We start from the raw sequence: 23,751 nt of genomic DNA, 5'->3' as shown, positions 1-23,751 counted from the left end.
CGGGGGTTGTGACCGGAGAGGTGACTGCTGGAAATGGGACGTTAATACAGTAACACTGGGGGATGCGACCGGAGAGGTGACTGCTGGGAATGAGACGTTATACAGTAACACCGGGGGGATGTGACTGGAGAGGTGACTGCTGGGAATGGGTCATTATACAGTAACACCATTGGATGTGACCTGAGAGGTGACTGCTGGGAATGGGACATCATACAGTAACACCGGGGGATGTGACCAAAGAGGTGACTGCTGGGAATGGGACGTTATGCAGTAACACCGAGGATGTGATCTGAGAGGTGACTGCTGGGAAAGGACGTTATACAGTAACATGGGGGGGGGGAGATAACAGGAGAGGTGACTGCTGGGAATGGGACATTATACAGTAACACCAAGGGATGTGACCGGAAAGGTGACTGCTGGGAATGGGACGTTATACAGTAACACCGGTTTTGTGACTGGAGAGGTGGCTGCTGGGAATGGGACATTATACAGTAACATTGAGGTGATATGACCGGAGAGGTGACTGCTGGGAATTGGACGTTATACAGTAACACCGGGGGATGTGAAGGGAGAGGTGACGGCGGGGTATGGGACGTTATACAGCAACGCCGGGGGATGTGACCGGAGAGGTGATTGCTGGGAATGGGGCATTACAAAGTAACACCAGGGGATGTGATCGGAGAGGTGACTGCTGGGAATGGGACATTAATACAGTAACACCGGGGGATGTGACCGGAGAGGTGACTGCTGGGAATGGGACATTATACAGTAACACCGGGGGATGTGACCGGAGAGGTGACTGCTGGGAATTGGACGTTATACAGTAACACCGGGGGATGTGACCAAAGAGGTGACTGCTGGGAATTGGACGTTATGCAGTAACACCGATGATGTGATCGGAGAGGTGACTGCTGGGAAAGGACGTTATACAGTAACACCGGTGGATGTGACCGGAGAGGTGACTGCTGGTAATTGGACGTTATACAGTAACATCGGGGGATGTGACCAGAGAGGTGACGGCGGGGAATGGGACGTTCTACAGCAACTCCGGGGGATGTGACCGGAGAGGTGACTGCCTGGAATGGGACGTTAAACAGTAACACCGGGGGAATCTGACCAGAGAGGTGACTGCTGGGAATGGGACGATATACAGTAACACCGGGAGGATGTGACCAGAGAGGTGACTGCTGGGAATGGGACGTTATACAGTAACACCGGGAGGATGTGACCAGAGAGGTGACTGCTGGGAATGGGACGATATAAAGTAACACTGGGGGATGTGACCGGAGAGGTGACTGCTGGGAATGGGACGTTATACAGTAACACCGGGGGGATGTGACCGGAGAGGTGTGTGCTGGAAATGGGACGTTAATACAGTAACACTGGGGATGTGACCGGAGAGGTGGCTGTTGGGAATGGGATGTTATACAGTAACACTGGGGATGTGACTGGAGAGGTGACGGCGGGGAATGGGACGTTATACAGTAACACCGGGGGATGTGACCGGAGAGGTGACTGCTGGGAATGGGATATTATACAGTAACACCGGGGTTGTGACCGGAGAGGTGACTGCTGGGAATGGAACATTATACAGTAACACCGGGGGTTGTGACCGGAGAGTTGACTGCTGGAAATGGGACGTTAATACAGTAACACTAGGGGATGCGACCGGAGAGGTGACTGCTGGGAATGGGACGTTATACAGTAACACCGAGGGGATGTGACTGGAGAGGTGACTGCTAAGAATGGGTCATTGTACAGTAACACCAGGGGATGTGACCTGAGAGGTGACTGCTGGGAATGGGACATCATACAGTAACACCGGCGGATGTGACCAAAGAGGTGACTGCTGGGAATGGGACGTTATGCAGTAACACCGAGGATGTGATCTGAGAGGTGACTGCTGGGAAAGGACGTTATACAGTAACATGGGGGGGGAGATAACAGGAGAGGTGACTGCTGGGAATTGGACGTTATACAGTAACACGGGGGGATGTGACCGGAGAGGTGACTGCTGCGAATGGAACATTATACAGTAACACCGGGGGTTGTGACCGGAGAGGTGACTGCTGGAAATGGGACGTTAATACAGTAACACTGGGGGATGCGACCGGAGAGGTGACTGCTGGGAATGGGACGTTATACAGTAACACCGGGGGGGATGTGACTGGAGAGGTGACTGCTGGGAATGGGTCATTATACAGTAACACCATTGGATGTGACCTGAGAGGTGATTGCTGGGAATGGGACATCATACAGTAACACCGGGGGATGTGACCAAAGAGGTGACTGCTGGGAATGGGACGTTATGCAGTAACACCGAGGATGTGATCTGAGAGGTGACTGCTGGGAAAGGACGTTATACAGTAACATGGGGGGGAGATAACAGGAGAGGTGACTGCTGGGAATGGGACGTTATACAGTAACACTGGGGAATGTGACCGGAGAGGTGACTGCTGGGAATGGGACGTTATACAGTAACATCGGGGGATGTGACCGGAGAGGTGACTGCTGGGAATGCGACGTTATACAGTAACACTGGGGAATGTGACCGGAGAGGTGACTGCTGGGAATGGGACATTATACAGTAACATCGGGGGATGTGACCGGAAAGGTGACTGCTGTGAATGGGACGTTATACAGTAACACCGGGTTTGTGACTGGAGAGGTGGCTGCTGGGAATGGGACGTTATGCAGTAACACCGAGGATGTGATCGGAGACGTGACTGCTGGGAATGGGACTTTATACAGTAACACCAGGGGATGTGAAGGGAGAGGTGACTGCTGGGAATGGGACGGTATACAGTAACACCGGGGGATGTGACCAGAGAGGTGACTGCTGGGACTGGGACATTATACAGTAACACTGGGGGATGTGACCGGAGAGGTGACTGCTGGGAATGGGACATTATACAGTAACACCAAGGGATGTGACCGGAAAGGTGACTGCTGGGAATGGGACGTTATACAGTAACACCGGGTTTGTGACTGGAGAGGTGGCTGCTGGGAATGGGACATTATACAGTAACATTGAGGGGATATGACCGGAGAGGTGACTGCTGGGAATTGGACATTATACAGTAACACCGGGGGATGTGAAGGGAGAGGTGACTGCTGGGAATGGGACGTTATACAGTAACATGGGGGGGATGTGACCGGAGAGGTGACGGCGGGGAATGGGACGTTATACAGCAACGCCGGGGGATGTGACCGGAGAGGTGATTGCTGGGAATGGGGCATTATAAAGTAACACCAGGGGTTGTGACCGGAGAGGTGACTGCTGGGAATGGGACATTAATACAGTAACACCGGGGGATGTGACCGGAGAGGTGACTGCTGGGAATGGGACATTATACAGTAACACCGGGGGATGTGACCAGAGAGGTGACTGCTGGGAATGGGGACGATATAAAGTAACACCGGGGGATGTGACCGGAGAGGTGACTGCTGGGAATGGGACGTTATACAGTAACACCGGGGGATGTGACCGCTGGGAATGGGACTTTATACAGTAACACTGGGGGAGATAACAGGAGAGGTGACTGCTGGGAATGGGGCGTTATACAGTAACACCAGGGGATGTGACCAGAGAGGTGACTGCTGGGAATGGGACGTTATACAGTAACATGGGGGGGATGTGACCGGAGAGGTGACGGCGGGGAATGGGACGTTATACAGCAACACCGGGGGATGTGACCGGAGAGGTGATTGCTGGGAATGGGGCATTATACAGTAACACCGGGGGATGTGACCGGAGAGGTGACTGCTGGGAATGGAACATTATACAGTAACACCGGGGAGGTGGCTGCTGGGAATGGGGCATTATACAGTATCACCGGGGGTTGTGACCGGAGAGGTGATTGCTGGGAATGGGACGTTATACAGTAACACCGGGGGGATGTGACCAGAGAGGTGACTGCTGGGAATGGGACAATATAAAGTAACACCGGGGGGGATGTGACCGTAGAGGTGACTGCTGGGAATGGCACATTATACAGTAACACCAGGGGATATGACCGGAGAGGTGACTGCTTGGAATGGGAAGTTATACAGTAACAGCGGGGGATGTGACCAGAGAGGTGACTGCTGGGAATGGGGACATTATATAGTAACACGGGGGGATGTGACCGGAGAGGTGACTGCTGGGAATGGGACGTTATACAGTAACACCGGGGGATGTGACCAGAGAGGTGGCTGCTGGGAATGGGGACATTATACAGTAACACCGGGGGATGTGACCGGAGAGGTGACTGCTGGGAATGGGATGTTCTACAGCAACACCAGGGGATGTGACCAGAGAGGTGACTGCTGGGAATGGGACATTATACAGTAACACCGGAGGATGTGACCGGAGAGGTGGCTGCTGGGAATGGGGCATTATACAGTAACACCGGGGGATGTGAACGGAGAGGTGAATGCTGGGAATGGGACATTATACAGTAACACTGAGGGATGTGACAGGAGAGGTGACTGCTGGGAATGGGACATTATACAGTAACACGGGATGATGTGGCTGCTGGGAATGGGCCATTATACAGTAACACCGGAGGATGTGACCGGAGAGGTGGCGGCTGGGAATGGGGCATTATACAGTAACACCGGGGGATGTGACCAGAGAGGTGAATGCTGGGAATGGGACATTATACTGTAACACTGAGGGATGTGGCCGGAGAGGTGACTGCTGGGAATGGGATATTATACAGTAACACCGGGGGATGTGACCGGAGAGGTGATTGCTGGGAATGGGACATTATACAGTGACACCGGAGGATGTGAACGGAGAGGTGGCTGCTGGGAATGGGCCATTATACAGTAACACTGGGGGATGTGACCGGAGAGGTGACTGCTGGGAATGGGACGTTATACAGTAACACTGGGGGGTGTGACCGGAGACGTGACTGCTGGGAATGGGACGTTATACAGTAACACTGGGGGATGTGACCGGAGAGGTGACTGCTGGGAATGGGACGTTATACAGTAACACCGGGGGATGTGACCGGAGAGGTGACTGCTGGGAATGGGACGTTATACAGTAACACTGGGGGATGTGACCGGAGAGGTGACTGCTGGGAATGGGACATTATACAGTAACACCAGGAGATGTAACCGGAGAGGTGACTGCTGGGAATAGGACCTTATACAGTAACACCGGGGGATGTGACCGGAGAGGTGACTGCTGGGAATGGGACATTATACAGTAACACCGGGGGATGTGACCGGAGAGGTGACTGCTGGGAATGGGACATTATTTACCAATGTTCTATTTTAATTAATTTCATCAGACTTTGATATTTTATTGTTTTCTGGGTTATTTAGGGAGATCTGGCTGATCTAAAGTCCGAAAATCTAGGAGACGAGACATATGTGACTGATAGTAAGGCAGAAGATACAGAGGGAGAAGAAGAGACGGATGTGACTGATAATAAGAAAGAAGCTACAGAGGGAGAAGAAGAGACGGATGTGACTGATAATAAGGAAGAAGATACAGACGGAGAAGACGAGACGTATGTGACTGATAATAAGAAAGAAGCTACAGAGGGAGAAGAAGAGACGTATGTGACTGATATTAAGGCAGAAGATACAGAGGGAGAAGAAGAGACGGATGTGAGTGATAATAAGGTAGAAGATACAGAGGAAGAAGAAGAAGAGATGGATGTGACTGATATTAAGGAAGAAGCAGCAGATGGAGAAGAGACGGATGTGACTGATATTAAGGCAGAAGTTACAGAGGGAGAAGAAGAGACGAATATGACTGATAATAATTTAGAAGATACAGGGGGAGAAGATGCGGATGTGACTGATAATAAGGTAGAAGATACAGAGGGAGGAGAAGAGACGTATATGAAGGGTGACCAGCAGCGTACGGAGGAGGAAATCCCTACAGATACCAGCACAGGTGAGTGCAAAAAGGGGTAAAGTTAAGGCTACTAAAATTATTTTAGATCCAAGCCACGCTTGTTATTCTCTATTCTCCCTGTTGCCCTCTGGGAAATGTTCTAGGTGTTTAGGTTGCCATACTAGTCGGCTGCGGAATAGGTTTTTCCCATCTGTTATTTTGAGTGTGAATTTGCAGTGTGTGACTTGTGAGTGCTCCTTTTTCTTCTTTGGAATCTCACTTATATCACTTTTTAGTGTTGTAGATTCCTATTCTTCTTGTTCTGTCACTACAGTCTTCCTCTACTATATTCTCCTCTGTCAGTGCAGAGTAATGAGGGCAATGTGCGAGAAGTAATAGGGTGTAATTATTTTGGTTAATAAATGGCCATAAGTGCGTGTGTTCTGCAAATCACATATGTAATAGTGAGTGATCTGCGGTAACAATTGTACGTTTTGCCGTGACAAATATATCGCATTTCCAAAACATCGTATTCGGATGTTTTCACATTAAAAACATCAAAAGTGAGGGGGTCCTGCCGCATTTAGGAATCCAGCACTGGGCTCTTGTAATATGGGGAACAAATAGAGTAGGAGTCCCCTGTATTTTGTAACCAGCACCGGGCTCCAACAGCTAGTAGAATGATGTCACAGCGGGGGACACTTTATATAAGTTCCCCTGGTCAGAGCATCACTCCATGGACAAGGTCCCTGTGCGAGTGGGGACCACCTGAATAAAGGGCTCTCCCCAGGCTTCACCTGTCCAGGGCTGAAGCCCGGGCTGTCCCCGGTCCCCCTGGGCAGTGGGCGCCATGTTTATTTATTGGTGTACAACAACAACACTGGGTTGTGCTGTCGGACTACATAGTAACATAGTAGTAGAGGTTACAAAACAGAATTGCATCCATCAAGTTTATCCTTATACAGGAGCTGTTAGGTGGTATGGACTAGATGTGATATCCCCATTTTAGTATTACCGCCTGTTCCAACTATGGCTGAATAGTGATTATTTGTACCCCTGGATGTTCTGTTCCAGTAGATGTTTGTCCAACCTTATTTTATATGTGTTCAATGTGTCTTCCATCACCACCTTTCCTGGGAGAGTGTCCATACCTTTACCTGCCCTGACCCTAAATAACCCTTTCCTTCTAAGGGTACGGAATCTCCTCTCCTCTAGTCTGAGTGCATGCCCACGTGTCCTAGTTTCCCACCTCAGAGTAATGAGGTTGCCTGATAGTTTACAATATTGCCCCCCTGATATATGTATATATGTAAAGAATGTGGGGCCCAGAATTGCACTCCCAATTAGAGATGGGCAGTACGATTCATTGGAATGAGTTGAGTCGCACGGCTCAGCTCAGTAAAGTGTGTTGAGTCAGTGACTCGACTCTCGAGTCACGACTCATATGGAATTACAGGCACAGGGAGACAGTGCAGGGCTCACAGCACACTCAGGGACTTGCAGAGTCTCTGTCCCTCAGTGTGTGCTGTGTGCAGGCAGACAGGATGTTAGTCAGTGGCTTGGCTCATGAGTAGTGTGGAATTGCAGGCACAGGGAGACAGTGCAGGGCTCACAGCACACTCAGTGAGTTGCAGAGGCTCAGTGTGCAGGGAAGACAGGAAGTAAGACAGTGGCTTGGCTCACAACTCTTAGTGAGTTGCAGAGGCTCAGTGAGCTGGCAGACAGGAAGTAAGATAGTGGCTTGGCTCACAACTCTTAGTGAGTTGCAGAGGCTCAGTGAGCTGGCAGACAGGAAATAAGACAGTGGCTTGGCTCACAACTCTTAGTGAGTTGCAGAGGCTCAGTCACTCAGTGTGCAGGGAAGACAGGAAATAAGACAGTGGCTTGGCTCACAACTCTTAGTGAGTTGCAGAGGCTCAGTGTGCTGGCAGACAGGAAATAAGACAGTGGCTTGGATCACAACTCATTTGGAATTGAAGCAGGGCAGGCACAGAGAGACAGTGCAAGGCTCACAACACATTAGGGAGCTGCAGAGGCTCAGTCCCTTGCTGCTGCTTAGTAACCGAACCAGCTTTAATAATGATTGTGCAGTTCATCTGGCAGAGGCAGGCAGCTGCTTATGCAATGAATGTTAATAATATACCAACATAGATTCAGTGTTATGTAATTACTATGTAATTTACAATTTTTATTTAAATATTCTGGTGGTCTTGGATTTACAAATATATATCTATAGATATATATAGATGAATATCTATAGATATATAATCTATAGATATATATATATATATATCTATATATCATCCCCTATTAGCCTGCAGGGGGTGTGCCACAGTCACACTGGCTGAGCTGAGCACAGTGCACTGCGGAGGCTGCTGCTGATTCTGATCCATCAGCGAGTCATCAGATAACTACTGAATAACTGAGCCTGCACACAGTGAGAACTGTCTCAACTCTCACTGCAGGCTCAGGGATTCGTCCAAGGCACAGCAGCCCTGCACGACTCATGAGTCGTGTGAGCTAAGCTTAGAGCTCATGTCCCTGCCTCCCTCCCCACTAGAAGTTACCCAGGTTTGCTGGCCAATAATAGCTGAGCACACTGCTCAGCCCCGCCCCTGTGTCATTGACTGACATGTTTCATCACCAATAAAATTATCTCCACTCTTCCAGGCCCCCCTCTGAGGCAAAGGGAGTTGGGACTCGGGACTGCTGTCTCTGTCTGCACTAATGCTGCTGCTGCTGCTGTCTCGACTCATCCAACAGTGAGTGGCTCGAGTCATGTATTCAGCTTAATGACTCGAGTCACTGAGTCGAGACAGCGATTCACTAGCCATCTCTACTCCCAATATCCAGGGGAGGTCTAACCAGTGCCCTGTACAGGGGTATAATTACATTGTCTTCTGTTTCCATGCCCCTTCTTATACAGGCTGGTATCCTGTTGGCCTTAGTGGCTGTACCATGACACTGAGCACTGTACCCTAGTTCAATGTCAAATTGGACTCCTAGGTCCATTTCCAATTCTGATTTGCCCAATTCTCCTCCGTTTGTATAAGTTGCACACTGGTTCTGTCCTCTGAGATGTATAACCTTACATTTATCTACATTGTACCTCATGTATCAGTCCATTCATCAAGTTTATCTAAGTCCCACTGTAGAATGTTGACATCCTCAACCATTCTAACCACCCTGCACATTTTTGTGTAATTTGCAAAAATTGAGATTCTACTTACTATCCCATCCTCTATATCAGTGGTTCCCAACCTGTGGTACGCGTACCCCTGGGGGTACGCGTCCACCCGCTCGGGGGTACGCGGTGGCCCGGCCTGTAATGGCGGCCGCGGCAGTCAGACGCGCCGCGCCAGCTTCTGAGACTGAGGGGAGGAGAGTGGGTACTCTTTACCTAGAACGGCGACCATCGAATGCACTAAAAATCGGATGCGATGGCCGCGATTTCCCATAGGGACCAATGTTAAAAATGAGATTGGACCTGATTTTAGTGTTCAATGCCTCAATGCCCGCGATTTTTACATCGGAAACAATGTTAAATGGGCCACAGAGCCCAAATAGTCACCGTGAAGTCTGAAATGGCCCCCACAATTGTTAACGCCACCCCACGATCAACGTCAACCCGAAGCGTGGCGAGCGCAGCGGTACGCGTCTACCGACCTTTTCATGCCCCACTATCCACGTCGGCGTGGAGTTGAGAATAGAATAGTGTGGCGTGCCACCGAGCCCGAAGCGTGGCGAGCGCAGGGAGCCCCGCGAGGGGACGCGGATACCTTCACAGTTATACGCGTCCTCTCGCGGGCTTCACAGGTGTCCGTAGCGACGCGGACACCTGTGAAGCCCGCGAAGGGACGCGTTTACCTGTGAAGGTATCCGCGGGGCTCGCTGCGCTCGCCATGCTTCGGGCTCGGTGGCTCGCTGCGCTCGCCACACTATTCTATTCTCAACTCCACGCCGACGTGGATAGTGGTGCATGAAAAGGTCGGAGGATGCGTACCACTGCCCCTCGCAGGCTCGCTGCGCTCGCCACGCTTCGGGTTGACGTTGATCGTGGGGTGGCGTTAACAAATGTGGGGGCCATTTCAGAGTTCAAGGGCACTATTAGGGCTCTGTGGCCCATTTAACATTGTTTCCTATGGCCAAATCGCAGGCATTGAGGCATTTAACAGTAAAATCGCGGTCAATCACCGTTTTAACATTGATCCCTATGGGAAAATCGCGGGCATCGCGTCGCACCCGTTTTTTATGTACCCGCGATGCCCGCGATTTTTTACCCCCGATGCCCGCGATTCCAATCGCGGGCGCCGTTCTAGGTAAAGAGTACCGGAGAGTGCATTGCGCATCTCTCCTACCCCTCACCGTGCTTCCCTGTGACTGGGCCCCCGTCAGCCAATCAGAGCTTGCGGGCCGGCAGCAAATCAGGAGCCGGCCCGCGAACTTTGATTGGCGGGCAGCCCAGTCAGTCACAGTGAAGGGAAGGAGAGATGCGCAGTGTGCTGTACTCTCCTTCCCTGAGAGAAGCAGGGGCGACATCTACAGTGACTGCAGGGGGACACTGGACTGTCCTCTCCCCGGCAGCAGCATCAATGGTGAGTGTGCTGCTGCTGGGAAATACTATGGGGGCATTGCTGGCAGTGTGGGGGCATACCATATTGCTGGCAGTGTGGGGGCATATTTATTGCTGGCACTGTGGGGGCATATTTATTGCTGGCACTGTGGAGGCATTTTATTGCTGGCACTGGGGGAAAATTTATTGCTGGCACTGTGGGGACATTGCTGGCACTGGGGCACACTTGTTGCTGGCACTGTGGGGCATTGCTGGCACTGTGGGGCATTGCTGGCACTGTGGGGCATTGATGGCACTGTGGGCGCATACCCAGTACCATGGGGTCATACCTGGCACCGTGGTGGCATTCCTGTTTCTGGCACTGTGGGGGCATACCTGGCACCATTGGAGCATATGTGTAACTGGCACTTTTGGGGGCATATGTGTATCTGGCACTATTGGAAGGCTAACGTGATCCATTGGAATGTCTGTTGCTTCAGTAATAGAGATTTGACAGTGTTCTGTTATTTTATATGCTGTCTGCAGAATGGGCTGAGCTTATATTGTGGTCAAGTGGTTGCACTTTTTTTTTCACCCTTCAAATGAGGCCAGGGAGGGGTGCTCATAAATGAAAATCCTAATCAAGGGGTACGGGAGACAAAAAAGGTTGGAACCACTGCTCTATATCATTAATGAATGTTAAATAGAAGAGGCCCTAACACCGAACCCTGTGGTACTTCACTTAGTACTGGTATCCAGGGCTATTTTTGTGCAGGCTCTAGCAGGAACTGTGGCCCTTATTCTAGCTCACTCTTTCTGACAAAATATTTCTTAGATGGACAAAACCATGTGCACTGCAGGTGAGGCAGGTGTAAAACCCCACCCAAATCTAATTATCTCTGCACAAGTAACACCTGCCTCACCTGCAGTGCTCATGGTTTTGTCCATCTAAGAAATATTTTGTCAGAAAGAGTGAGCTAGAATAAGGGCCACAGTTCCTGCTGGAGCCTGCACAAAAATAGCCCTGCTGGTATCCAACTTGAAAATGCACTGTTTACCACCACCAATGTCTAGGTTCCTGCTAATTTCCTCATAAAAATGTACTGGGTTAGTTTGGCATGAATGATTCTTTACAAACCCATGTTGATGACTAGTGATTATATGATTCATTTATAGGTATTCTTGGATAACATCTTTTAAAATTCCCTCAAACCATTTCCCTGTGATTGGCATTAAGATCACACTTGCTGGGTCATGGCTTTTTCCTTTTTTAAATATCGGTACAACTTCAGCAATTCTCCAGGTCCCGGCAAGCTTCCCCCCCCCCTCATGTAGGTTCTTGGAGAACCACAACTTTAATATCATACACTAGCACCCGCCAACTTTGAAAACCCATGCAGTTCCTCTTCCCTGCCTGGGTTGTCGCTGTCTGCTGTGCTATTTCTAGCACAGGTCTGGTTTGCATATCAGTGCTGATATACAGACCACACTGTGGTAGAAGCACTGCAGCAGCCAGCGACACCCCAGGCAGGGAAGAGGAACTGCACAGGTTTTCATAGTGCTAGAATGAACACTAATACATCCATACACACATTCATACATACAAATATACATATACTCACCTTGCCAGTCTCCCCCACTGATCGAACCTTTTCTCCAGTTGTGTATCCAGGGGATTTAAAAAAATTTGCCTGACATCCGGACTTGAGGAGCTGCACACACATGCGGGTGAAATTCTAGTGGAGACAGCTACATCCAATCAGGGATGAGCTGATTGGTTGAGGGGAGTCCCAGCCCTGATTGGATGAAGCAATCTCCACTGGAATCTCCCTTATTACCGAGAAGGACCCGCATGTGTATTTAAAACTTTTACATTGTCCATGTTGACATAGACATCAAAAACCGTGAAAAACGCATGCTGACCTTTTCCTGTGTCTCTCATTTCAATGTCATGCCGACCTAGTGCTTATTGACTAAAGGCTCCAGTCAGCCTTCCCAAAAATCAAAGCCTCATCAAGCCAGGTCCGGTAACCATCAGGCCCTTTAGCAAGATGACAAGCTGTTTTTATCATGCTGGAAGTCCAACCCTGGGGGTTTCCAGGGTGGGTGGTCGGTTCCTGGACTGGCCATGTATAACAGACCTCCACAAACAATTCCTGGGTGTTAGACATGGTATTTTTTGACTACGCCCTTTAATTTTTTTATTCTAACCAATTTGTTACCACCGCCGGTCTGCCTGCCAGATGCCGCCAATGCTTCTTCCCTTCAGTCCGCCATTTCTTCCCTTCTGCAGACTGCAATGATCACCCCTGTCCCCCCTTCTCATCACGGACAAGGTTTCTCTTCAAATTTTTTTCTTGGTGTGGAAGCCCAGTGGGTATTCCACAGCATTCGCAACCTGAGACAGCGCAACCTGTTGCTGAGATTACCCAAATTCAGAATGGAGTCTCTTTGATCCATTCTTCTGACTCTATAACTAGGAGACTTCATGGCTTCTTTAGACATTCAGGACGCCTATCTCCACATTTCCATTTGTCAATATCACCAGTATTTCTTTGCTTTATGGTGAGAGACCGGCATTACCAGTTCAAGGCTGTGCACAGCGCAGTGAGTCTTCACAAAGGTGATGGCTGCCCAACTTCACCTACAAGGAACTTGTGTTCTACCTTATCTGGATGACTCCCTTCTGCTAGTGCAGTCTCCAAAGGATCTGCAAAGTCATCTCTACCTCTTACAGGATCTGCTACAATCCCATTAGATGAATAATAAACTGTCAGAAATATAGTATAACTCCATCCACAACAGTGCTTCATTTTTGAGCATTACTTGATACCCCTGCGCAGAGGGTCTACCTACCAGCAGACAAGAGGACAGAGCTCTGGGAGATGATTTGTAATTTCTGAAACACAGCAGGGTTTAGGTTTATCTGTGCATGTGGGTGTTAGGAAACCTCGTGCCCTGCTTCGAAATGGTCAAATTTTGACAGTTTCACTCCAAACCACTATAGCTGGAGCTGCTCCATCAGTGGAGTCGCTCTGACTTCCACCTCAAGACCCAAATGCTACCTTTATTTGCCTCTCTCCCCTCTGTTGGCTCAAACCTTCTCATCCCAGCATGGGTCGCACCTTTGCAAATTACTACTAGATTCTGCTGACCACAGTCGCCAGTCTCCGAGGTTGGGGAGAGGTGGAAGATCGTTCCTTTCAGGGTTTATGAGCAAGCCACGAAATGTGCCTGCCCATCAACATCTTGGAATTACAGGCAATCTACTGTGCTCTTCGTGAGATGGAACCAATGCTCCACAACAGGCCAGTGCAGATATAAACAGACAATATGCCAGCTGTGCTTATATAAATTGCCAGGGCAGGACCAGGAGTTGCACCACCATGGGAGAAGTCACTACGATTCTCAGGTGGGTGGAACAGTTTCTTCCCTCCCTATCGGCAGTGTACATCCCAGTAGTCTTGAACTAATTCTTGAGTCTACGAGATGTCCATTCAGGAGAATGGCTGCTTCACCCAGAGGTATTTTACCTTTTGACAAAATGCTGGGGTCAACCTCTGGTGGACCTAATGGCCTCCAGACAGCTACACATGTACAGCTCTTGGACCAGGGATCCAGCAGTATGCCTTTTGGATGGCCTCTTAGCACCTTGGCCATTCCAAATGGTATATAGCTTTCCTATCATTGCTATTCTTATACGAGTATTGGGTCGGCTGAAAAATGAGACGGTGACCACCATTCGTGTGGCTCCAGATTGTCTGGGTACGTGGAACTTCTCAGACTGCTGGTTGCCCCTCCAAACCATCTCCCACTTTGGCCGGACCTATAGTCTCATGGACTTTGTCATCACCTGGATCCACTCAAATTGAATTAGAAGGGGGTGGCTGTTGAGTGGTCAATCTTAAGAGCGAGAGAATTGTCATCTCAGGTCATTCAAACATGCTCGCAAACTATCCTCTGCCAGGATTTATCATAGGGTTTGGCAATGGTACTTCCAATGGGGCGCTTCAAAATGCTATAACCCAAAGGTCTATCAATTGGAGTTCCTGCAAAGAGGTTTGGACTTGGGCCTTCATTGTTCCTCCTTGAAGGTCCAGGTGTCAACCGTCTCTATGTTGTTTCAATGACAAGTGGAAGCTTCTTTCACAATTCATACTTTTTTGAAGGGGGTGCTACACCTTCAACCTCTGGTGCATCCATTGATGCATCCGTGGGATTTGTCACTAGTCCTTCATAAACTTCAGGGAGCTCCATTTTGAGCCATTGGATTCCATGGATCACATGAAGATTATTTTTCTTTTGGCCATGTCCCCTGATCATAGAGATTCAAACTTAGGGGGCCCTCTCTCATCATTCACCCTTTTTAGTGTTCCATGAGAACAGAGAGGTATTACGAACTAGACAGGATATCTGCCTATGGATGTGACTGGAACCAGGAAAATTTGTGTACCAGTTTTTTCTCCATAACTTTGTTCTTCAGTCTCTGACTCTTTATAGATGTTGGTTGTGGTCAAGGCCCTGCGTATTTATGTGTGTTTGACCACTCCTTTAGCAAACCTGAGTCTTCGTACTTTATGATGTACATTGGAGAGTCTGGCCTGTCTCAAAACAGGCCTTGGCTCACTAGTTGTGTCTTACCATTTGCCAGGCCAATCTGTTGGTGGGGAAACTGGTGCCAGTATCGGTGAAGGCCTTCTCCACTTGGTCTGTTGGTGCTTCGTGGCACCGCCCACCAGTGTTTCCTGCAGAGCATCCACGTGGGCTTCTGTGCATATGTTCATCAAATTCTATCATTTTGACACCTTTGCCTCAGCAGATGCTGCTTTCAGGTAAGGGGTCTTCAGTACAGCTCAGGAGCGTTCCCACCCATAAAGGGACAGCTTTGTGATGTCCCATAGTCCCAGAATCCCCCATGGGCTGAAAGGCAAAAATAAGACTTTTGTCTTACCTGTAAAATCCTTTTCTCTGAAGCCATGTTGGATGCTGGGCACCTGCCCTTACACCGCTGTCTGGGCAGAGTTCTGCTAGGTTTGGACACAGTCAGGGGAGTGTTATGCTTGTGCTCGGTGCGTGTTCCTCTGTGTGGTCTTCTCTCCTATACCAGTTACTCAGCTTGTTAAGTTTTGAGGACAGGGGGAATAGGGTAGGAGGAGCCTAACTCCATAAGTTAACTCCATGATGCCTGGGTCCTCCAAACCATACTCATCCCAACATCCACCATGGCTTCAGAAATAAGATTTTGCAGGTAAAAATTAAAATTTTCTGGTTTATCCTCCTTCAGCCTCTTCCTGAGATGATCTGGATCTACTAGACGTAGTTTGAGTTCTGTGGATTTACTTGGATCTGCTCTGTCGTCTCCAGAGACTATTCTAGTGCAGGGTGACTGGCTCCTGACTGGGCGTCCACGCATTCCTCTTATCATACCTATGTACACAGACCATGAAGAGAAGGGAATGAATCCTGGTCTTGTCTATAACAGATTGGGGACACTGAGTAGGTCTAGAGACCAGTTAGATCCAGAATATAATGAATAGCTCTGAAGGCAAAAAGTTATATGAAGAGTCTTCCCTGCATTTAATTAGTATTTACCATGGGTGCAGGTCAGTGTTTGGGTGGACATTGGGGATTGGACATCACTGATAACGAGGCTTCCAGTCCTGTGACAATGGCAGGGAAATGTTACTGGCCAATGGCTGCTGTCCTGTTGGTGATGTCACAGTGACTGGGTGGTTGCATTGTGCATTATTAAGGCGGGTCTGTTCTAGGTGATTTATTTTCTCTTTTCACCAACAGTCAGATTTGCTGTAAGTACATTTAGAATTGTAATAAAGTGATTAGAAATGACTGATACAATGACAATCTGCTCCTCAGTGTAAGATCAATGTTTTCATTTCTATACAATTTATTTCATTCTCTGCAGATGAAGACAGAAGGAAGAATATTGTGATGGGAGATCTCATTTTGTTTCCAGACATTAAAATAGAAGATACCGTCATACGAGATTCTCCAAGAGAAAACACCATTATCTCAGATATACATCCAGTGCTTTATAGTGCAAATTCATCATCTGATCCTTCATTTCAAGGGGACTCTACTGCTAATAACTCTGCCATTGTTACATGTAGTACAGGTCATACAGCGGATACAGGCTTTCCATGTTCTGAGTGTGGGAAATGTTTTACACATAAATCAGCTCTTACAAATCAGAGAACTCACACAGGTGAGAAACCATTTCCATGTTCAAAGTGTGGAAAATGTTTTACACGGAAATCATATCTTGTTATACATCAGAGAGTTCACACAGGCGAGAAACCATTTCCATGTTCTGAGTGTGGAAAATGTTTTGCAGAAAAATCAGGTCTTGTTATACATCAGAGAAGTCACACAGGTGAGAAACCATTTTCATGTTCTGAGTGTGGAAAATGTTTTATAAAGAAATCAAATCTTGTTATACATCAGAGAGTTCACACAGGCGAGAAACCATTTCCATGTTCTGAGTGTGGGAAATGTTTTGCAGATAAATCACATCTTGTTCTACATCAGAGAAGTCACACAGGTGAGAAACCATTTCCATGTTCTGAGTGTGGGAAATGTTTTGCAGATAAATCAGGTCTTGTTATACATCAGAGAATTCACACAGGTGAGAAACCATTTCCATGTTCTGAGTGTGGAAAATGTTTTACACAGAAATCAAATCTTGTTATACATCAGAGAATTCACACAGGTGAGAAACCATTTCCATGTTCTGAGTGTGGAAAATGTTTTACACATAAGTCAAGTCTTCTTAGCCATGAGGCACAATGCCAAAACAGTAGAAGAGGCACAGGCATTTCTTAGAGTGTTTTTTCTAAACTCTTGAAAAAGCTGCAAGAAGCTGCAGTGAAACGCGTCAGGGTGCATTAACCAACTTGCTAAATTTGTGTCTGTGCTTGGACCAGTATCTGGATTCTGATGCTGTTGGAACCATAGAGACTGCAGAAACTACTCCTGATTCAGGTTATTGGCACCTATCTGTCCACTGTGACTAGTGAGGAACCACCTAATGAACATTTATCTATAAGGACACCTGGGACTCTCCTCCAGCAGTGATGGGCCTGGGAATGACCACCTGCAATGCCTTGTGCATCTCTTGTTAGGGAGTTAGTGATCTGCAGCCATTACCTAGACTGAGTCCATTTATGTTACAGGAACAAGTACAGTAGCATTATTTTTAGGGGGGGGGGGGGTTAATAATTTACTAATAGTTATTTTAAATTCTGGTTATTACACAGCAATCAGAAACCATACACACTGGTCACGTCAAGGTCCGCACATAATATAGAGGCAATGATATTACCAATAATACATCTGGACAGAATAAAAAGGGGAATTGCTGTTAGTTTAGAGAATTGTGCTCGGAATACAAAGAAAGTAAGTGATACTATGGGGAATGTGACGCCGGCACTGTATAACATGTCATTTGTATGCACACAAACATTGTACAATAAAATAATCTTTCCCTTGTGAGATCATCACGTCGCATCTGGAAACAATAAATATAACTATGGAAACTAAACAGATCGGGGATCAATGGATAAACTAAAAGTCAAACCCAACGGATCAGCCCAAAAAATCGGGTGAATATTGCCCCAAATCGGATATGTCTGACATACACTCCGGCATGCAGTCCTGTGCGCGTCGGAGTTGGAGGTCGGACGGCTGACCATAAGATGGGTCAGAATTGGACCCACCAGCGGGACATCATGGGTACTTTTTTAGAACCCACAAAGTGTCGCATCCGATCAGGTCCAAAGGTGTGTGTGTGCCAGCAGTGCCACCACTGTCACACACCTGTAGTCTGCAGAGCGGGGAAGCGCCGGGCAGGAGAGGCAATCTCCTCACTCTGCATACACCAGGGAACAGGCTGCACCGGTAGCTGCGGGCAGCCAGGAGATTTCAAAGCTCCCATTCAAATGAATGGGAGGCCGCTGATTGGCTGAGGGCTCTCCCAACCAATCAGCGGCCTTCCATTCATTTGAACATTCAACTTTCCCAGCAGCTATCCTGGGGGCACTTTTTACATGTGATTTATCGCAGGTGAACAATGGCACATCAAGTGCCAAATCATTATGTGAGCCCTGCCAGGTATCTGCAGGGGGAACTCAAGGGAATCTGGTCCTTAAGACACTTTTGGGAGCCTTCAGAGAGAAGGGGAATAATATAGCACAGCAAAAGTGATCAGGTCACACTTATTAGGGTGTGAGACTCAGAAAAAGATTATGGGAGAGTTTCCCCATTTTTTAAAGCAGCAATCCTTTACACTGCAAAACCAGGGTGATTTTGCCATGTCACTGATTGCCTCCTTAAAAGAAAAATGGGAAAAAATCTCTGACTTTCTGATTCTCGCACCCCTGATTAGAGAATAAGCTAAGAGACCTGGCGGAGCCACTGCATTAGGGGATGGTAAACCATTTCAGTTTTCTGTGTGCAAGAAATGTTCACAGAGATCTTTGTGCACAGTACAGAAGTCATACAGGTGTGGATCTGTTTTTATGCTTTGAGCGTGAGAAATGTTTAATCAAAAATCATTATTACACATCAAGGAATTTACAGGTGAGAAGTACTTTACATGTTCGGAGCGTGAGAAATGTTTTACACAGAAATTATATTATTACACATCAGGGAGAGAGTATAGTAAGAAACCTTAAACCAATAAATGAGTTTAGCATAGAGGGCAAAGACAGCTACATTGTGGAGGAAGTTAGGAAGAAGGGAACAAGGTATACGGAAGGAGAGACACAGCCAAATACAAATATTGTCCATGCTACTGATTTATCGTTTGAGGAACCTTCTGCAACAGGTAACATGACAAGGGCAAAGGAAAAACGAGATCTGAAATGCCTTTATCTGAATGCTAGGAGTGTAGCTGGTAAAACGGGGGATCTAGAGACCTTAGTTTTGGGTTTTAGCATGGGGAAGGATACCTGTGCACTAGTACCAATCCCATTATAATTATCAATTGTCAACAGCAATTGTAAAGAATCCACAGTATTGGCATTTGTGTTCCTGGGCCCTGATAAATGATGTGGAGGTTCTCCCGCGCGTAACTAAAGGAGCGCTCTCTGTTTGGGGGCACGCTTATTAAACCGGAACGTATAATTATATATGTACAACAGTTAGGGAACAGGCGCTCCTCCGGTTTAAGGGAGAAATATAAAGCACAATCCGGGGCTAATTTCACCCAATCCAAAAGAAGGTATAAGCACAAGAGTCCTTTTGGTAATATTTATTAATAGTCCTTAATGCGCACTGCACCGTGGATCTTCAATGGTTTCTCAACACACCCAACGCGTTTCGTCCTTACGGAATTCATCAGGGGTCATCAATTTCTAAAAGTTGAACACAACACATGTTTCACATACAGGGTACACTTATGCTGTAAATTGATAATGTGCAACCAACATTTTATATATATCTCTTATATATTTGGCTACATGTGTCACTCAAAGTGTGTCTGGAGCTATAACGCTGGGTGGAGCCTCTGACTCACATGACAGAGAACCAGCCCAGTGAGCCCACAGACAGTGCCAGACACCCTCTGCCTCTACATGTTACACAGCAAAGACACAGCGACTCACCAGACACACCAGGTGAGTGCCCCATACCTCCCAACATGACCCTCTCCAGAAGGGACAGAATGCTCGGTTTGTGGACTTCCATCTTAATTTATGATTGTCATCACCTGTCATTTTAAACAGGGTAATTGATAAGAAAGGTGTTTAAGCACATGTGATGGTAATCCATAAATTAAGAAGAAAGTCCAGAAACAGAGCAATGTGTCCCTCCTGGAGAGGGTCATGTTGGGTATACACCTCCCCCCCCCCCCCCCCCCATTCATGGCATCCCCACGATTAAATGGCACATGCAAAACACTGACATGGCTATGGTCGACAATGAGAAAGGTTGACAAGATTTATTTTTCAATGTTTTCATATTCATTCTCATGTCGACATGGACACCAATGAGGTGCCACACTTATGTCAACATTTACATGTGTTGACCTTTCTGTGTTGATTTTTTCTTGTGGCGATTCGCGGCACCCCCCGCGATTTGCAGCACACCCCCCGCAATTCCCCCGGTGACTCCCGCGATTCGCGACCCCACCCCGTGACACCCCCCTCTCCTGCAATTCGCGGCACCCCGCGACCCCCCCTCCCACGATTCGCGGCAACCCCCCGGGCTCCAACGGTTCACGGTGACCCCCACGACCCCCCCTACCGCGATTCCCCACCCCTGACCCCCCCTCCTGTCATTGCGGCAACCCCCTGCCCCCGCGACCCACCCTCCCGCGATTCACTGCAATCCCCCCGCGCCCCCCCATCCCACGATTCGCGGCACCCCCCCCCGCTACCCCCCCTCCCGCAATTCACGGCATCCACCCACGACCCCTCCTCCCGTGATTCGCGGACACCCCTCACCTCCTCCCTCCCCCACCCCCGCGCGTGATTCACGGCAACCCCAGGATTAAATGGCACATGCAAAACACTGGCACGGCTATGGTCGACAATGAAAAAGGTTGACATGAGTTTTTGAAGATTTATTTTTCTTTTTTTGAATGTTTTCATATTCATTCTCATGTGTCGACATGGACACTGATGAAGTGCCACACTTATGTCAACATTTACATGTGTTGAACTTTCTGTGTTGATTTTTTCTTGTAGCAATTTTTTTCCAGTGACAACTATGAACTATGTGCACGTCAACCTACACATCATCAACCAATTCTTTGTATAATATATAACACCTGTTCTGTTTTACTGTAGGTGTTTTAAGTCAGACCTTTTAATGCTACTATTACTGTTTATGTAAATGCATTCTGAATGACAGCAACATCCTACCATCCTTCTACAAGAATATATAACCAACTAGGTGATTCATCGCGCCTTGTGCCCCCCCCCCTCCCGCAATTCACGGAACCCCCGCGCACCTCCCTCCCGCGATTCGCAACCCCCCTCGCGCAATTCGCAACCCCTTCCACGCTTTGCGGACCCCCGCCCTCTCCCGTGATTCGCCGACACCTGCGCCCCCTCCCTCCCTTGATTCACTGCACCCCCCACGCCCCTCCCGCAATTCACGGCACCCCTAAGCCCCTCTTTAGTCCCCCGTATACTCACACACCCCTATCACTACCCAGCTTCCTGTTCTCCTGAACCGTAACTTCCACCACTGGGGAGTCGCTGACGCTGTTTTGCCCACATGCCCCTATCATGCCTCATAGCCCAGCCTCCTGCTCTCATGCACCCGAACTCCCACCCAGTAGGAGGAGACACTGACTAAGGGCCACCATCCTGTACTCCTGTACTGCCACGCTGGACCCTCACCCACTGGCAGAAGCTGCACAGTATCTCCCACCCTCCTCTTTAGTCCCCCTTATGCCCACACACCCCTATCACTACCCAGCCTCCTGTTTTCCTGTGTCGTGACCTCCGCCAGTGGGGAGCTGCTGACTCAGAAACACCCTACTATACTATTGCACACACACACCTAAACAACATGCACACACAGCCCCCCCACACCCACAAATGTCACTGTACCATCCACACTATCGATGTACATCTTACTCTGTAACCGCTTTTTAATTAAACAAAACAATACACATCCCCTTCCACATCATATGCTCTCTATTTAACACATTTCACCTATAACTCAAGTTGCAATACAGGCATCCTTCATACAATTCTAACCATCTTTCTCACAATACAAACGTTCACAAATTAAGGGGGCGTAGCCCCTTACGATGGTGTGAAGAGCGCCCATAGGGCGCGATGATTCACCTAGTATACATATATATAGACAACTTGAGGAAGGCACTCCAAATACAGATCCACAGTAATTGCCGGGTTGCTGCACGCAGGGTGAGTATGTAGACAGTGATATCGTCTCACTCTCTCGGTCTTTCAAAAAGAAGCTCAGTACACAAAGTACAATACATATATATATAGATATTGGTGTCGACCTGGCACTCCTGTGGTTGGGTACAGCTCACCCTGGTGCCCTCAGGATCAATTCTGTAGAAATAGGTAGAAGCAGACAGCGGCACTCAAAAGGGATTTTTCAACGGTGTATTTCACAGAAAACGGCAAACCAACGTTTCGGGGTCTAAGTCACCCCTTTGTCAAGGTGTATGTGCAAACGAGAACCTCTAAATGTGCTTACCTTATATAACAAAGTGAATCATGTCAGATCGCGCCACACAGCCAGCGTGTGCGCTGGTGCCGGAAAACCGGAAGTTAAGGGGAGTGTGTCTCTCAGCGGAGTTCCTGTAACGTGCACCGCATCGGTATGTGCAAGCTTCACCGGTGTCATGGTTACTAGCATGGGCGGAATTACAGTAATCGGCAACCAGGGCTTTCTCGCTGTGTGGGGCGGTCTGTAACAAAACCAAAATAAAACATGCTATTATATAGACAATAATATAGACCATAATGTAAAGTCCACCATACTGGACCGAGTGTAACAATAACAACTAGTGATTTAAGAAAGATGCACCAATACAGGCGCAATGGTATAAAATCAGTACATTAAAATCGTGATATATATATATATAGGTGGACTGAATAGTCAATAAAAGGTGATAAAAGGAAAACGTGCTGGACTGCCACAGGACCTATATAAATCAGCGTCAAATAGCCTAAATGGATAATATCAGCATAGTCCCTGTTCAATCTGATTGATACAAAGGTCATACTCTAGTGGTCGTTAGGTCACCAAGACTAACACAGGCTGTGACAGGACACCTGTTCCGTCACTATAATAAAGTGTCTGGAACTAGGATATCAGTATGTAAACTCTGTACATTACATGTAACGGTCTAATAATAAGTTCAAGACTCAGCAAAGGTAAAGGGATAAAAAGAATTAATGCGGAGGAAGTAAAAGCACACAGTATGATGTCATGGAGATTCTAGAATATAAATGCGGAAAAGGAATTCCAAGGAGTAGTTCCAGGGAATATACAGGCGCTTGACAAGATCTGTCCCTCTAAATGTTAGCTGCTGCTCAAAGAGGGGGGATAGTCAGTCCCCACCAAAAGAAACCACCACCACCAATCACGCTCAAGGTGAGAGAGCAGCGCTAAGAAACAATTTACACACAACTGTTTAGTACAATGTAGAAAATCATTTTACTGAATAAAATCAAAACATAAGCATAAAATCATCACAATGCAGAGACAATTGCCGGCTGACATGTAAAAAGGGTTCTTCACATCACAGGAATGAATTTCAATGTGGATTGGGCCCAGTTGTGATGTGTATAATGGAAAATTCCAGGGGGGGTGTGTGGAAAATTCCGGGGGGGGGGGAGAGACGAAAGGTAGTCAC

General features: G+C 47.9%; 1 protein-coding gene across 1 annotated transcript in view; it reads left to right on the top strand.

Moving 5' to 3' along the window:
• Window positions 1-23,751, top strand: part of LOC146009529 (uncharacterized) — a 208,487-nt gene that overhangs the window by 23,390 nt on the left and 161,346 nt on the right. The window contains exon 4 of the mRNA XM_083149972.1: window positions 5,317-5,896. Within this exon, the coding sequence (XP_083006098.1) occupies window positions 5,317-5,896 (580 nt within the window). The remainder of the gene's footprint in view (window positions 1-5,316; window positions 5,897-23,751) is intronic.

This window comes from Crinia signifera, chromosome 6 (assembly GCF_055691185.1).
Source record: "Crinia signifera chromosome 6, ASM5569118v1, whole genome shotgun sequence".
In the NCBI taxonomy this organism is placed as follows: Eukaryota; Metazoa; Chordata; class Amphibia; order Anura; family Myobatrachidae; genus Crinia; species Crinia signifera.
The sequence above is the reverse complement of the archived record's forward strand: the minus strand, read 5'-3'. Positions and strand labels throughout refer to the sequence as shown.